The sequence below is a fragment of the Lissotriton vulgaris genome, chromosome 9 (assembly GCF_964263255.1).
Source record: "Lissotriton vulgaris chromosome 9, aLisVul1.2, whole genome shotgun sequence".
NCBI classification, from domain to species: domain Eukaryota; kingdom Metazoa; phylum Chordata; class Amphibia; order Caudata; family Salamandridae; genus Lissotriton; species Lissotriton vulgaris.
Genome location: NC_141697.1, coordinates 577812694 through 577828358, shown reverse-complemented (window position 1 = coordinate 577828358; position 15665 = coordinate 577812694). Strand labels below are relative to the sequence as shown.

The 15665-nt window shown below is 48.7% G+C and overlaps 1 protein-coding gene across 1 annotated transcript in view; it reads right to left on the bottom strand.

Annotated features, from left to right (window-relative positions):
• LOC147691863 (nuclear RNA export factor 1-like) overlaps nt 1-15665 on the bottom strand; it is a 964523-nt gene that overhangs the window by 471461 nt on the left and 477397 nt on the right. Inside the window, exons 13-14 of the mRNA XM_086938137.1 lie at nt 842-897; nt 29-133 (exon numbers count right to left, since the gene is read on the bottom strand). Coding sequence (XP_086794263.1) covers nt 29-133; nt 842-897 — 161 coding nt within the window. The remainder of the gene's footprint in view (nt 1-28; nt 134-841; nt 898-15665) is intronic.

The following is a 15665-nucleotide window of genomic DNA, read 5'->3' as shown; positions in this document are numbered from 1 at the left end:
CAGACATGCAATTTGCAAAGTTATTCACCTCGTGCTCTGGTTAAAGAATGGGGTAGTGATTGAACAGCAAGCACCGTCATGGTAGGCGTCCAACAGAGCTTGACGATCGCCCGAGTCATAGACTGAGTAATATCTGCAAGGAATTCAGGACAGACAAAATTTATCTCCAAGATGCAAAAAAGCTTTTCTCACACATGGAAATCTTGCAGAATTAAAAATTCCTGTCTGACATATATCTAATATAATGCCCTTTACCTCTTCCCATTATTAACACATTTTCCCCACCCCTTTTTCCTCAACTATTCTCCTATTTCTCCACCATCCTCTTCAGACACAATATCTTTTCTCTTGACTTATCCAGGCCTCTCGTGGCTTTCAACAGCACTTCAGTTCCTGCTTATGATCTTGTTACGCCTTACCCTCTTGATCCATTCTCCTTCCCCCACCAACTTTTTATCACTTTAGCCCCTTCCTCCTCTCCTGATTTCTCTTTCAACCAACGCCTGATGATACTCAATTTCTTGGATTATAACATGTATTGATTAGGTTTTATACATTTTCTTTTTCAAGATCTGTGTAAAATGTAACTTTTTTTTTTACTTAGCTGTATGTAAATTGGGTTGAGGATGCTTGTAAGAATTGATAAACGAGTAAACAAACAACAGTGCTACACTCAACACCAGTCATCTCCTACAAGGACACATTGACTTAGATGGATTTAGGACCGATTTTAAGAATTCATAAGGGTGCAACAGGACTAGTGGAATGCCATCTCACAGCCATCACTCTACCCTCACTACAAGCTCTAATCACATTATGTCAAGATAAGAGATGCACTTACTGATGCAGGAACCGCAGCACTAGAACTTTAATGTCATCGGATCCGAAGTAGCTGCCCTGCAAATAAGATACAGAAGAAAACAAGCATTTACAATGCAACGGTCTGGCCTTTGCAAAAGTTATAGCTATTGGCATTGTAAATGACAAAAATTGTTATTTAAGTGTTGGTTTTGAAAACAGATAAATAAATGACATTGTCATTTACAATGCCAATAGCTTAATCTCTCGCAAATGCGAAACTTATTGCATTTGCACCCACACAGAGCCACACACACACACACACACACACACAGAGCCACACACACAGCCACACACACACACAGAGCCACACACACAGAGCCACACACACAGAGCCACACACACACACAGAGCCACACACACACACACACACAGAGCGCCACACACACACACACACACAGCGCCACACACACAGAGCCCCACACACACAGAGCCACACACACATACACAGAGCCACACATACATACACAGAGCCCCAGAACATAATTCCAAGAGCCAGCAAAGGCTCGAAGCATAGGAACCAGGTTACACAGTATTCCCTTTTCATGGCTGCCTGCCCCCTCCTTCCTCCTGCCCCCTCCCCCCTCTCGGCAGCATGTTCTACTCTCTGAATGAATGATCAGTTGAGATTTCCAAAGCTGGTCAGTCAGCATTCGGGCAGTCATTCCCCAGTTTAGGCCGATCACCTACTTACCTACTCATTGCCCGAGTTGTCAAACCTTGTTCCCACAACTGCCCCGCCTCTGCACATCTACTGAATAACACAGCAGCACTGCACATTCCCAAACAGCTGCGCTAACACCCCATGGGTCGCCAGAAATGTACAATAGCTGCTTAAGAGGCATCTTCAATTACATTCCCTGGGTGTATAACAGTCTTTAATGACATTTCCACAATCGTAAAGAATCTAGAATTATGCGGTTAGGCTTCCTTGTAACCTTTGACATTGGTAGTCACACTGCAAGCGTAACGGGATATATACAGCTACATACTACAGGGACATTTACCCACCTACGTTTCCTGGCTGTGGCGGTTACATCATCTAGTAATTCCAGTGTGTACACATGTATGGTTACATTCCACAGTCATTCCCTTGTATTAAGACATCTGGGACGGTACTTTCAGGGCATCCAGGCGTCTACAGCAACAATGCCTTGGCAAGCAGCCATCTAGGCTTACATTCCCTTTGTAGGCAGGCGCTAGTTACATTCCCTTCACAGACAGGCCTCTTGGCATTGTCCCCCGTGAGGACAGACGTCTAAGGTTACACCCCCTTGGTAGGGAGCATCATTGGTTACATTCTCTGTGTATCCTGGCATCCTCCGCTACCCTCCTGGGGCATTGTGGTCCCTACACTGAAGGAGACCCCAAGCCCTTTATAAGTCTGGGGCTGAGACCCCACAGGGTCACCTTGGAGGGGACAAGGTGTCGACCACCTTCTGCATATTTGCGACTCTGTGAATAGCGATCCCGTTGCTGTTTTGGGGGGAGGGGTGAAGACTTGGAACATATGAGAGTGGGGGTGGGGTGTCAAAGGAAGAGCACAAGCTTCAGTGGGAGAAAGCCTTGTGGCAGATTAGGAAGTGGGCGTAACCGGGTCACTGGCGAGAGGCGTCCACTGCAGGGTAAGAGGGGGCTGTACTCCCTTTAGTAGTGAGAGGGGGGCACAAATTAGTCAGTACATGTGAAGGCAAAGGTGTAAATTAGGACCATCAGACTTTGGATCAATCAGCGTCTGACAACGGGAGGGGGTGCTATCCGGGACATATGTCTGGATGGAGAGAGATAATCCTCGAGAAGGCGGGACAGCGAACAGTGAAGGCACGCTATACAGCGCCCCCTACAGCCCTGCAGAATGGACCAGCCGCAGCGCCTAGATGCGACTTAATAGACCGTGGGAACGAAACACACCCCGCTCTCCAAATGAAAAACGCTGCATTTTCAGAGAGCGGTAAAGCAGTCTTACGAGCCCAACTCTCCACTCACGAGCCAGGAGTTTACAAGGCAAGCCATGTCCGTGAGGGTGAGTGAGGGTGTGTGAGGTTGAGAGGGGGTGTGAGGGTGAGTGAGGGTGTGTGAGGGTGAGAGGGTGTGTGAGGGTGAGAGGGTGTGTGACGGTGAGTGAGGGTGTGTGAGGTTGAGAGGGTGTGTGAGGGAGGGTGAGGGTGAGTGAGGGTGTGTGAGGGTGAGGGTGAGAGGGTGTGTGAGGGTGGGTGAGGGTGAGAGGGTGAGTGAGGGTGAGTGAGGGTGAGTGAGGGTGAGTGAGGGTGTGAGAAGGTGAGTGAGGGGGTGTGAGGGTGAGTGAGGGTGTGTGAAGGTGAGAGGGTGTGTGGGGGTGTGTGAGGGTGAGAGGGGTTGTGAGGGTGTGTGAGGGTGAGTGAGGGTGTGTGAGTGAGAGTGTGGGTGAGTGAGGGTGTGGGTGAGTGAGGGTGTTTGAGGGTGAGATGGTGGGTGAGGGTGAGAGGGTGTGTGAGGTAAGTGAGGGTGTGTGATGGTGTGAGGGTGAGAGCGTGTGTGAGGGTGACGGGGTGTGAGGGGGTGTGTGAGGGTGGGTGAGAGTGAGTGAGGGTGAGGGAGGGTGTGTGAGGGTGAGAAGGTGTGAGAGGGTGTGAGGGTGAGAGGGTGTGTGAGGGTGAGAGGGAGTGAGGGTGAGGGGGTGAGGGAGGGTGAGGAGGTGGGAGTGTGAGGGTATGGGGGGTGAGGGAATGGGGGTGAGACCTTGAGGGTTTGGGGGTGTGAGGGTGAGTGAGGGAGTGTGAGGGGGTGTGAGAGGGCGAGTGAGGGTATGCGAGGGTGAGAGGGGGTGTGAGGGGTTAAGAGGGTGTGTGAGGGTGAGAGGGTGTGTAAGGGTGAGGGGGTGTGTAAGGGTGAGGGGGTGTGAGGGTGAGAGAGTGTGTAAGGGTGAGGGTGTGAGGGTGTGTGAGGGTGTGAGGTTGAGTGAGGGTGTGTGAGGGTGAGAGGGTGTGAGGGTGAGGGGGTGTGAGGGTGAGGGGGGGTGAGGGGGTGTGAGGGTGAGGGGGTATGAGGGGGTGTGAGGGTGTGTGAGGGTGAGGGTGTGTGAGGGTGAGAGGGTGTGTGAGGGGGTGTTAGGGTGAGGGTGTGTGAGAGGGTGAGGGTATGTGAGGTGGTGTGGGTTAGGGGGTATGAGGGTGTGTAGGTGAGAGGGTGTGTGAGGGCGTGTGACGGTGAGTTAGGGAGTGTGAGGGTGAGGGGGTGTGTGAGGGTGAGGGGTGTGTGAGAGAGGGGGTGTGTGAGGGTGAGAGGGTGAGGGGGTGTGAGGGTGAGGGTGTGTGTGGGTGAGGGTGTGTGAGGCTGAGGGTGAGAAGGGTGAGGGTGAGGGGGGTGAGGGGTGTGAGGATGAGGGGGTGTGAGGGTGAGGGGGTGTGAGGGTGAGGGGATGTGGGTGAGAGTGTGTGAGGGTGAGGGGGTATGAGGGTGAGAGGGTGTGAGGGTGAGTGAGGGTGTGTGATGGTGAGGGTGTGTGTGAGGGTGAGTGGGTGTGAGGGTGAATGTGAGTGAGGGTGTGTGAGGGTGTGTGTGAGGGTGAGGGGGTGTGGGTGAGGGGGTGTGTGGGGGTGAGGGGGTGTGAAGGTGAGATGGGGTGAGGGTGAGGGGGTGGGAGGGTGAGGGGGTGTGATGGGGAGGGGTGTGAGGGGGTGTGGGTGAGGGTGAGGGGGTGTGGGGGCGTGAGGGTGAGAGGGGGTGTGGGGGCGTGAGGGTGAGAGGGTGTGTGAGGGTGAGGGTGTGAGGGTGTGTGAGGGTGTGTGACGGTGAGAGGGTGTGTGAAGGGGTGAGGGTGTGTGAGGGTGAGGATATGTGAGGGTGAGGATGTGTGAGGGGGTGTGTGAGGGTTAGGGTGTGTGAGGGTGAGCGGGTGTGTGAGGGGGTGTGTGAGGGTGAAGGGGTGTGAGGGCGTGGGTATGAGGGTGAGGGGGGGTGAGTGAGGGTGGGTGGGGGTGTGAGGGTGAGTGAGGGTGGGTGGGTGGGGGTGCGAGGGTGAGTGAGGCTGTGAGGATGTGTGAGGGTGTGGGGGTGAGAGGGTGTGTGAGGGTGAGAGGGAGTGAAGGTGAGGGTGTGTGAGGGTGAGGGGGTGAGTATGAGTGAGGGTGAGGGGTGAGGGTGTGTGAGGGTGAGAGGGTGTGTGAGGGTGAGAGGGTGTGTGAGGGAGAGGGTGTGTAGGGGTGAGGGTGTGTAAGGGTGTGTGAGGGTGAGGGGTTGTGAGGGTGGGGGTGTGTGAGGGTGAGAGGGTGTGTAAGGGTGAGGGGGTGTGTGAGGGTGAGAGGGGCGAGGGGTGTGTGAGGGTGAGGGGGTGTGTGAGGGTGAGCGGGAGTGAGGAGGTGTGAGGGTGCGAAGGTGTGTGAGGGTGCGAGGGGGTGGGGGGGTGAGGGTTGGCGAGGGTGTGTGTGGGTGAGAGGGTGTGTGAGGATGAGCAGGTGAGGGGGGTGAGAGGGTGTGTGAGAGTGAGAGGGTGAGGGGGTGTGAGGGTGAGAGGGTGTGTGAGGGTGAGGGGTGTGAGGGTGTGTGAGGGTGAGGGTGTGTGAGGGTGAGGGGGGGTGAGGGGGTGTGAGGGTGAGTGAGGGTGAGAGGGTGAGGGTGTGTGTGGGTGTGAGGGGGTGAGAGGTTGAGGGGGTGTGAGGGTGACAGGTTGAGGGGGTGTGAGTGTGAGGGTGGGTGAGGTTGAGGGGAGGGTGAGGGTGAGAGGGTGTGTGATGGTGAGGGGTTGTGAGGGTGAGGGGTATGAGGGTGAGGGGGTGTGAGGGTGAGGGGGTGTGAGGGTGAGTGAGGGTGTGTGAGGGTGTGTGTGAGGGTGAGGGGTGTGAGGTTGAGGGGGGTGTGAGGGTGGGTGAGGGTGAACGGGTGTGAGACGGTGAGGGTGTGTGAGGGTGAGGGGGTGTGAGGGTGAGTGAGGGTGGGTGAGGGTAAGGGGTGTGAGGGTCAGGGTGAGGGGGTGTGAGGGTCAGGGTGTGTGAGGGTCAGGGTGTGTGAGGGTCAGGGTGTGTGAGGGTGAGGGGGTGTGAGGGTGTGTGAGGGTGAGAGGGTGAGGGGGTGAGAGGGTGAGGGTGTGGGGGGGTGAGGGGGTGAGGGTGTGAGTGTGAGGGGTTGAGAATGTGAGAGGGTGAGAGGGGGTGAGAGGGTGAGGTGATGGTCACCCACTTACCGTTCACGTCCGCAGCAGCCTTTCCTTCATCTCACGGGCGGGGTGCAGCCGCACACAGGACTGTCGGTTCGGCAGACGAGGGGGCACAGAAGACTGGGGGTTTGTTTCACTGGTATACGAGGCAAGGGTTAAAAGGATTATGGCCTCAGTTCGTCTGGGCGTGGGACTGGGGGTAGCGATATAATTATGGCACCGGGTGGATTAGGTAGGGCGCACTAGGCATCACCGAGGAAACACAACTCGGAGCTCTGTTGGTACAACTCGCAGTGTGCCCATCTGATGAGAGCGGAGCAGCGTCACAACCCCGAGCCTGAAGCACTACAAGCAGTGTTTGCAGTGCACTGGCCGCCCTTCTGCTAGCAGCCTAGCCTCCTAGTCACATTTCTGCTAATGACCCGGTGATAGATAGAGTGAGAGCGATAGAGTGAAGGCGATAGATAGAGTAAGGGCGATAGAGTGAAGGCGATAGAGTGAGTGCGATAGACTGATAGAAAGAGTGAGGGCGATCGATAGATAGAGTGATGGCGATAGATTGAGTGAGAGCGATAGATAGAGTGAGGGCGATAGATAGAGTGAGGGCGATAGAGAGAGTGAGGGCGATAGATAGATTGAGTGAGGGCGATAGATAGAGTGAGGGCGATAGATAGAGTGAGGGCGATAGAGAGAGTGAGGGCGATAGATAGATTGAGTGAGGGCGATAGATAAAGTGAGGGCGATAGAGAGATAGAGTGAGGGCAATAGATAGATAGAAAGATAGAGTGAGGGCGATAGAGAGATAGAGTGAGGGCGATAGATTGAGTGAGGGCGATAGATAGATTGAGGGCGATAGACAGAGTGAGGGCGATAGAGAGATAGAGTGAGGGCAATAGATAGATAGAAAGATAGAGTGAGGGCGATAGAGAGATAGAGTGAGGGCGATAGATAGAGTGAGGGCGATAGATAGATTGAGTGAGGGCGATAGATTGAGTGAGGGCGATAGATAGAGTAAGGGCGATAAATAGAGTAAGGGCGATAGAGTGAGGGCGATAGAGTGACGGCGATAGAGTGATGGTGATAGATAGAGTGAGAGCGATAGACTGATGGCGATAGATAGAGTGAGGGCGATAGAGTGAGGGCGAGAGATAGAGTGAGGGCGATAGATAGATTGAGTGAGGGCGATAGATAGATTGAGTGAGGGCGATAGAGTGAGGGCGATAGACAGATAGAAAGAGTGAGGGCGATCAATAGAGTGATGGCGATAGATAGAGTGAGTGCGATAGATAGACAGATAGAGTGAGGGCGATAGATAGACAGATAGATAGATAGATAGATAGATAGATAGATAGATAGATAGATAGATAGATAGATAGATAGATAGATCGATAGATAGAGTGAGGGTGATAGAGTGAGGGCAATAGTATTTGTAGAGTGAGGACGATAGTAGAGTGATGGCGATAGATAGAGTGAGGGCGATAGATAGAGTGAGGGCGATAGATAGAGAGATAGATAGAGTGTGGGCAATTAGATAGATAGATAGATAGAGTGAGGGCGATAGAGAGATAGAGTGAGGGCGATAGATAGAGTGAGTGCGATAGACAGATAGAAAGAGTGAGGGCGATCGATAGAGTTATGGCGATAGATAGAGTGAGTGCGATAGATAGAGTGAGGGCGATAGATAGAGTGAGGGCGATAGAGAGATAGATAGATATAGTGTGGGCAATTAGATAGATAGATAGATAGATGATAGAGTGAGGGCGATAGATAGAGTGAGGGTGATAGAGTGAGGGCGATAGTAGAGTGAGGGCGATAGTAGAGTAAGGGCGATAGATAGAGTGAGGGCGATAGATAGAGTGAGGGTGATCGATAGAGTGATGGCGATAGATAGAGTAAGGGCGATAGAGTGAGAACGATAGATAGAGTGAGGGTGATAGATAGATAGATAGATAGATAGATAGATAGATAGATAGATAGATAGAGTGAGGGCGATAGATAGAGTGAGGGTGATAGATAGAGTGAGGGCAATAGTAGAGTGAGGGCGATAGTAGAGTGATGGCAATAGATAGAGTGAGTGCGATAGATAGAGTAAGGGCGATAGATAGAGTGAGGGCGATAGATAGATAGAGAGATAGATAGAGTGTGGGCAATTAGATAGATAGATAGATAGATAGATAGATAGATAGATAGATAGATAGAGTGAGGGCGATAGAGAGATAGAGTGAGGGCGATAGATAGAGTGAGTGCGATAGACAGATAGAAAGAGTGAGGGCGATCAATAGAGTTATGGCGATAGATAGAGTGAGTGCGATAGATAGAGTGAGGGAGATAGATAGAGTGAGGGCGATAGATAGAGAGATAGATAGATATAGTGTGGGCAATTAGATAGATAGATAGATGATAGAGTGAGGGCGATAGATAGAGTGAGTGAGGGCGATAGAGAGATAGATAGATATAGTGTGGGCAATTAGATAGATAGATAGATGATAGAGTGAGGGCGATAGATAGAGTGAGGGCGATAGTAGAGTGAGGGCGATAGTAGAGTAAGGGCGATAGATAGAGTGAGGGCGATAGAGTGAGGGTGATCGATAGAGTGATGGCGATAGATAGAGTAAGGGCGATAGAGTGAGGGCGATAGATAGAGTGAGGGCGATAGATAGATAGATAGATAGATAGATAGATAGATAGATAGATAGATAGATAGATAGATAGAGTGAGGGCGATAGATAGAGTGAGGGTGATAGATAGAGTGAGGGCAATAGTAGAGTGAGGGCGATAGTAGAGTGATGGCGATAGATAGAGTGAGTGCGATAGATAGAGTGAGGGCGATAGATAGAGTGAGGGGATAGATAGATAGAGAGATCGATAGAGTGTGGGCAATTAGATAGATAGATAGATAGATAGATAGATAGATAGATAGATAGATAGATAGATAGATAGATAGATAGAGTGAGGGCGATAGAGAGATAGCGTGAGGGCGATAGATAGAGTGAGTGCGATAGACAGATAGAAAGAGTGAGGGCGATCGATAGAGTTATGGCGATAGATAGAGTGAGTGCGATAGATAGAGTGAGGGCGATAGATAGAGTGAGGGCGATAGAGTGAGGGCAATAGAGTGAGGGCGATAGATAGAGAGATAGATAGAGTGTGGACAATTAGATAGATAGATAGATAGAGTGAGGGCGATAGAGAGATAGAGTGAGGGCGATAGAGTGAGTGCGATAGACAGATAGAAAGAGTGAGGGCGATCGATAGAGTTATGGCGATAGATAGAGTGAGTGCGATAGATAGAGTGAGGGAGATAGATAGAGTGAGGGCGATAGATAGATAGAGTGAGGGCGATAGAGAGATAGATAGATATAGTGTGGGCAATTAGATAGATAGATAGATAGATGATAGAGTGAGGGCGATAGATAGAGTGAGGGTGATAGAGTGAGGGCGATAGTAGAGTGAGGGCGATAGTAGAGTAAGGGCGATAGATAGAGTGAGGGCGATAGATAGAGTGAGGGTGATCGATAGAGTGATGGCGATAGATAGAGTAAGGGCGATAGAGTGAGAACGATAGATAGAGTGAGGGTGATAGATAGATAGATAGATAGATAGATAGATAGATAGATAGATAGATAGATAGAGTGAGGGCGATAGATAGAGTGAGGGTGATAGATAGAGTGAGGGCAATAGTAGAGTGAGGGCGATAGTAGAGTGATGGCAATAGATAGAGTGAGTGCGATAGATAGAGTAAGGGCGATAGATAGAGTGAGGGCGATAGATAGAGAGATAGATAGAGTGTGGGCAATTAGATAGATAGATAGATAGATAGATAGATAGATAGATAGAGTGAGGGCGATAGAGAGATAGAGTGAGGGCGATAGATAGAGTGAGTGCGATAGACAGATAGAAAGAGTGAGGGCGATCGATAGAGTTATGGCGATAGATAGAGTGAGTGCGATAGATAGAGTGAGGGAGATAGATAGAGTGAGGGCGATAGATAGATAGAGTGAGGGCGATAGAGAGATAGATAGATATAGTGTGGGCAATTAGATAGATAGATAGATAGATGATAGAGTGAGGGCGATAGATAGAGTGAGGGTGATAGAGTGAGGGCGATAGTAGAGTGAGGGCGATAGTAGAGTAAGGGCGATAGATAGAGTGAGGGCGATAGATAGAGTGAGGGCGATAGATAGAGTGAGGGTGATCGATAAAGTGATGGCGATAGATAGAGTAAGGGCGATAGAGTGAGAACGATAGATAGAGTGAGGGCGATAGATAGATAGATAGATAGATAGATAGATAGAGTGAGGGCGATAGATAGATTGAGGGTGATAGATAGAGTGAGGGCAATAGTAGAGTGAGGGCGATAGTAGAGTGATGGCGATAGATAGAGTGAGTGCGATAGATAGAGTGAGGGCGATAGATAGAGTGAGGGCGATAGATAGATAGAGAGATAGATAGAGTGTGGGCAATTAGATAGATAGATAGATAGATAGATAGATAGATAGATAGATAGAGTGAGGGCGATAGAGAGATAGAGTGAGGGCGATAGATAGAGTGAGTGCGATAGACAGATAGAAAGAGTGAGGGCGATCGATAGAGTTATGGCGATAGATAGAGTGAGTGCGATAGATAGAGTGAGGGAGATAGATAGAGTGAGGGCGATAGATAGAGAGATAGATAGATAGATAGATATAGTGTGGGCAATTAGATAGATAGATAGATGATAGAGTGAGGGCGATAGAGTGAGGGTGATAGAGTGAGGGCGATAGTAGAGTGAGGGCGATAGTAGAGTGAGGGCGATAGATAGAGTGAGGGCGATAGATAGAGTGAGGGCGATAGATAGAGTGAGGGCGATAGATAGATAGATAGATATATAAAGTGAGGGCGATAGATAGAGTGAGGGTGATAGAGTGAGGGCGATAGTAGAGTGAGGGTGATAGATAGAGTGAGGGCAATAGAGCGAGCGCGATAGATAGAGTGAGGGCGATAGAGTGAGGGCGATAGATAGAGTGAGGGCGATAGAGTGAGGGCGATCGATAGAGTGATGGCGATAGATAGAGTAAGGGCGATAGAGTGAGGGCGATAGAGTGAGGGCGATAGATAGATAGATAGATAGATAGATAGATAGATAGATAGAGTGAGGGCGAAAGATAGAGTGAGGGTGATAGATAGAGGGAGGGCAATAGTAGAGTGAGGGCGATAGTAGAGTGATGGCGATAGATAGAGTGAGGGCGATAGATAGATAGAGAGATAGATAGAGTGTGGGCAATTAGATAGATAGATAGATAGATAGATAGATAGATAGATAGAGTGAGGGCGATAGAGAGATAGAGTGAGGGCGATAGATAGAATGAGTGCGATAGACAGATAGAAAGAGTGAGGGCGATGATAGAGTTATGGCGATAGATATAGTGAGTGCGATAGATAGAGTGAGAGAGATAGATAGAGTGAGGGCGATAGATAGATAGAGTGAGGGCGATAGATAGAGAGATAGATAGATATAGTGTGGGCAATTAGATAGATAGATAGTAGATAGATAGAGAGATAGATAGATGATAGAGTGAGGGCGATAGATAGAGTGAGGGTGATAGAGTGAGGGCGATAGTAGAGTGAGGGCGATAGTAGAGTGAGGGCGATAGATAGAGTGAGGGCGATAGAGTGAGGGCGATAGATAGAGTGAGGGTGATAGATAGATAGATAGATAGATAGATAGATAGATAGATAGATAGATAGATAGATAGATAGATAGATGATAGAGTGAGGGCGATAGATAGAGTAAGGGTGATAGAGGGGGGCGATAGTAGAGTGAGGGCAATAGTAGAGTGAGGGCGATAGTAGAGTGAGGGCGATAGAGTGAGGGCGATAGTAGAGTGAGGGTGATAGATAGATAGATAGATAGATATATAGAGTGAGGGCGATAGATAGAGTGAGGGTAATAGATAGAGTGAGGGTGATAGAGTGAGGGCGATAGTAGAGTGAGGGTGATAGATAGAGTGAGGGCGATAGATAGAGTGAGCGCGATAGATAGAGTGAGGGCGATAGAGAGATAGAGTGAGGGCGATAGAGAGATAGAGTGAGGGCGATAGAGAGATAGAGTGAGGGCGATAGATAGAGTGAGGGCGATAGATAGAGTGAGGGCGATAGATAGATTGATAGTGAGGGGCGATAGATAGAGTGAGAGCGATAGATAGAGTGAGGGAGATAGATAGACAGATAGATAGATAGATAGATAGATAGATAGATAGAGTGAGGGCGATAGATAGAGTGAGGGTGATAGAGTGAGGGCATTAGTATTTGTAGAGTGAGGACGATAGTAGAGTGATGGCGATAGAAAGAGTGAGGGCGATCGATAGAGTTATGGCGATAGATAGAGTGAGTGCGATAGATAGAGTGAGGGAGATAGATAGACAGATAGATAGATAGATAGATAGATAGATAGATAGATAGATAGATAGATAGATAGAGTGAGGGCGATAGATAGAGTGAGGGTGATAGAGTGAGGGCAATAGTATTTGTAGAGTGAGGACGATAGTAGAGTGATGGCGATAGATAGAGTGAGGGCGATAGATAGAGTGAGGGCGATAGAGTGAGGGCGATAGAGTGAGGGCGATAGATAGAGAGATAGATAGAGTGTGGGCAATTAGATAGATAGATAGATAGATAGAGTGAGGGCGATAGAGAGATAGAGTGAGGGCGATAGAGTGAGTGCGATAGACAGATAGAAAGAGTGAGGGCGATCGATAGAGTTATGGCGATAGATAGAGTGAGTGCGATAGATAGATAGAGTGAGGGCGATAGAGAGATAGATAGATATAGTGTGGGCAATTAGATAGATAGATAGATAGATAGATGATAGAGTGAGGGCGATAGATAGAGTGAGGGTGATAGAGTGAGGGCGATAGTAGAGTGAGGGCGATAGTAGAGTAAGGGCGATAGATAGAGTGAGGGCGATAGATAGAGTGAGGGTGATCGATAGAGTGATGGCGATAGATAGAGTAAGGGCGATAGAGTGAGAACGATAGATAGAGTGAGGGCGATAGATAGATAGATAGATAGATAGATAGATAGATAGATAGATAGATAGATAGATAGAGTGAGGGCGATAGAGAGATAGAGTGAGGGCGATAGATAGAGTGAGTGCGATAGACAGATAGAAAGAGTAAGGGCGATCGATAGAGTTATGGCGATAGATAGAGTGAGTGCGATAGATAGAGTGAGGGAGATAGATAGAGTGAGGGCGATAGATAGATAGAGTGAGGGCGATAGAGAGATAGATAGATATAGTGTGGGCAATTAGATAGATAGATAGATAGATAGATGATAGAGTGAGGGCGATAGATAGAGTGAGGGTGATAGAGTGAGGGCGATAGTAGAGTGAGGGCGATAGTAGAGTAAGGGCGATAGATAGAGTGAGGGTGATCGATAGAGTGATGGCGATAGATAGAGTAAGGGCGATAGAGTGAGAACGATAGATAGATAGATAGATAGATCGATATATAGATAGATAGATAGAGTGAGGGCGATAGATAGATTGAGGGTGATAGATAGAGTGAGGGCAATAGTAGAGTGAGGGCGATAGTAGAGTGATGGCGATAGATAGAGTGAGTGCGATAGATAGAGTGAGGGCGATAGATAGAGTGAGGGCGATAGATAGATAGAGAGATAGATAGAGTGTGGGCAATTAGATAGATAGATAGATAGATAGATAGATAGATAGATAGATAGATAGATAGATAGAGTGAGGGCGATAGAGAGATAGAGTGAGGGCGATAGATAGAGTGAGTGCGATAGACAGATAGAAAGAGTGAGGGCGATCGATAGAGTTATGGCGATAGATAGAGTGAGTGCGATAGATAGAGTGAGGGAGATAGATAGAGTGAGGGCGATAGATAGAGAGATAGATAGATAGATAGATATAGTGTGGGCAATTAGATAGATAGATAGATGATAGAGTGAGGGCGATAGAGTGAGGGTGATAGAGTGAGGGCGATAGTAGAGTGAGGGCGATAGTAGAGTGAGGGCGATAGTAGAGTGAGGGCGATAGATAGAGTGAGGGCGATAGATAGAGTGAGGGCGATAGATAGAGTGAGGGCGATAGATAGAGTGAGGGCGATAGATAGATAGATAGATATATAAAGTGAGGGCGATAGATAGAGTGAGGGTGATAGAGTGAGGGCGATAGTAGAGTGAGGGTGATAGATAGAGTGAGGGCAATAGAGTGAGCGCGATAGATAGAGTGAGGGCGATAGAGTGAGGGCGATCGATAGAGTGATGGCGATAGATAGAGTAAGGGCGATAGAGTGAGGGCGATAGAGTGAGGGCGATAGATAGATAGATAGATAGATAGATAGATAGATAGATAGATAGATAGATAGATAGAGTGAGGGCGAAAGATAGAGTGAGGGTGATAGATAGAGGGAGGGCAATAGTAGAGTGAGGGCGATAGTAGAGTGATGGCGATAGATAGAGTGAGGGCGATAGAGTGAGGGCGATAGATAGATAGAGAGATAGATAGAGTGTGGGCAATTAGATAGATAGATAGATAGATAGATAGATAGATAGATAGATAGAGTGAGGGCGATAGAGAGATAGAGTGAGGGCGATAGATAGAATGAGTGCGATAGACAGATAGAAAGAGTGAGGGCGATCGATAGAGTTATGGCGATAGATATAGTGAGTGCGATAGATAGAGTGAGAGAGATAGATAGAGTGAGGGCGATAGATAGATAGAGTGAGGGCGATAGATAGAGAGATAGATAGATATAGTGTGGGCAATTAGATAGATAGATAGTAGATAGATAGAGAGATAGATAGATGATAGAGTGAGGGCGATAGATAGAGTGAGGGCGATAGTAGAGTGAGGGCGATAGTAGAGTGAGGGCGATAGATAGAGTGAGGGCGATAGAGTGAGGGCGATAGATAGAGTGAGGGCGATAGATAGATAGATAGATAGATAGATAGATAGATAGATAGATAGATGATAGAGTGAGGGCGATAGATAGAGTAAGGGTGATAGAGGGGGGCGATAGTAGAGTGAGGGCAATAGTAGAGTGAGGGCGATAGTAGAGTGAGGGCGATAGATAGATAGATAGATATATAGAGTGAGGGCGATAGATAGAGTGAGGGTGATAGAGTGAGGGCGATAGTAGAGTGAGGGTGATAGATAGAGTGAGGGCGATAGATAGAGTGAGCGCGATAGATAGAGTGAGGGCGATAGAGAGATAGAGTGAGGGCGATAGAGAGATAGAGTGAGGGCGATAGAGAGATAGAGTGAGGGCGATAGATAGAGTGAGGGCGATAGATAGAGTGAGAGCGATAGAGTGAGGGAGATAGATAGATAGAGTGAGGGCAATAGATAGATAGATAGATAGAGTATTAAGCATTGGCATAGCCAATTGTTCTCGCCTTTGGGACCTTATAAGTATTTAGCTATGCAGCACAATATCCTTGGTGCAATAACATCAACTGTTGCATGGCTAAACACTTATAAGGTCCCAAAGGCGGTAGAGAGAGAGGTAGAGAGAGGCAGAGAGAGAGGCAGAGAGAGAGGTAGAGAGAGAGATGGTAGGGAGATGGTAGCGAGAGAGATGGTAGGGAGAGAGGTAGACTTAAAAGCTTGAAATGTGACTTGGGAGATGGCATCCATGGTCCTGTGCAGCTGCACGCAAAGGTTGTTCATTCA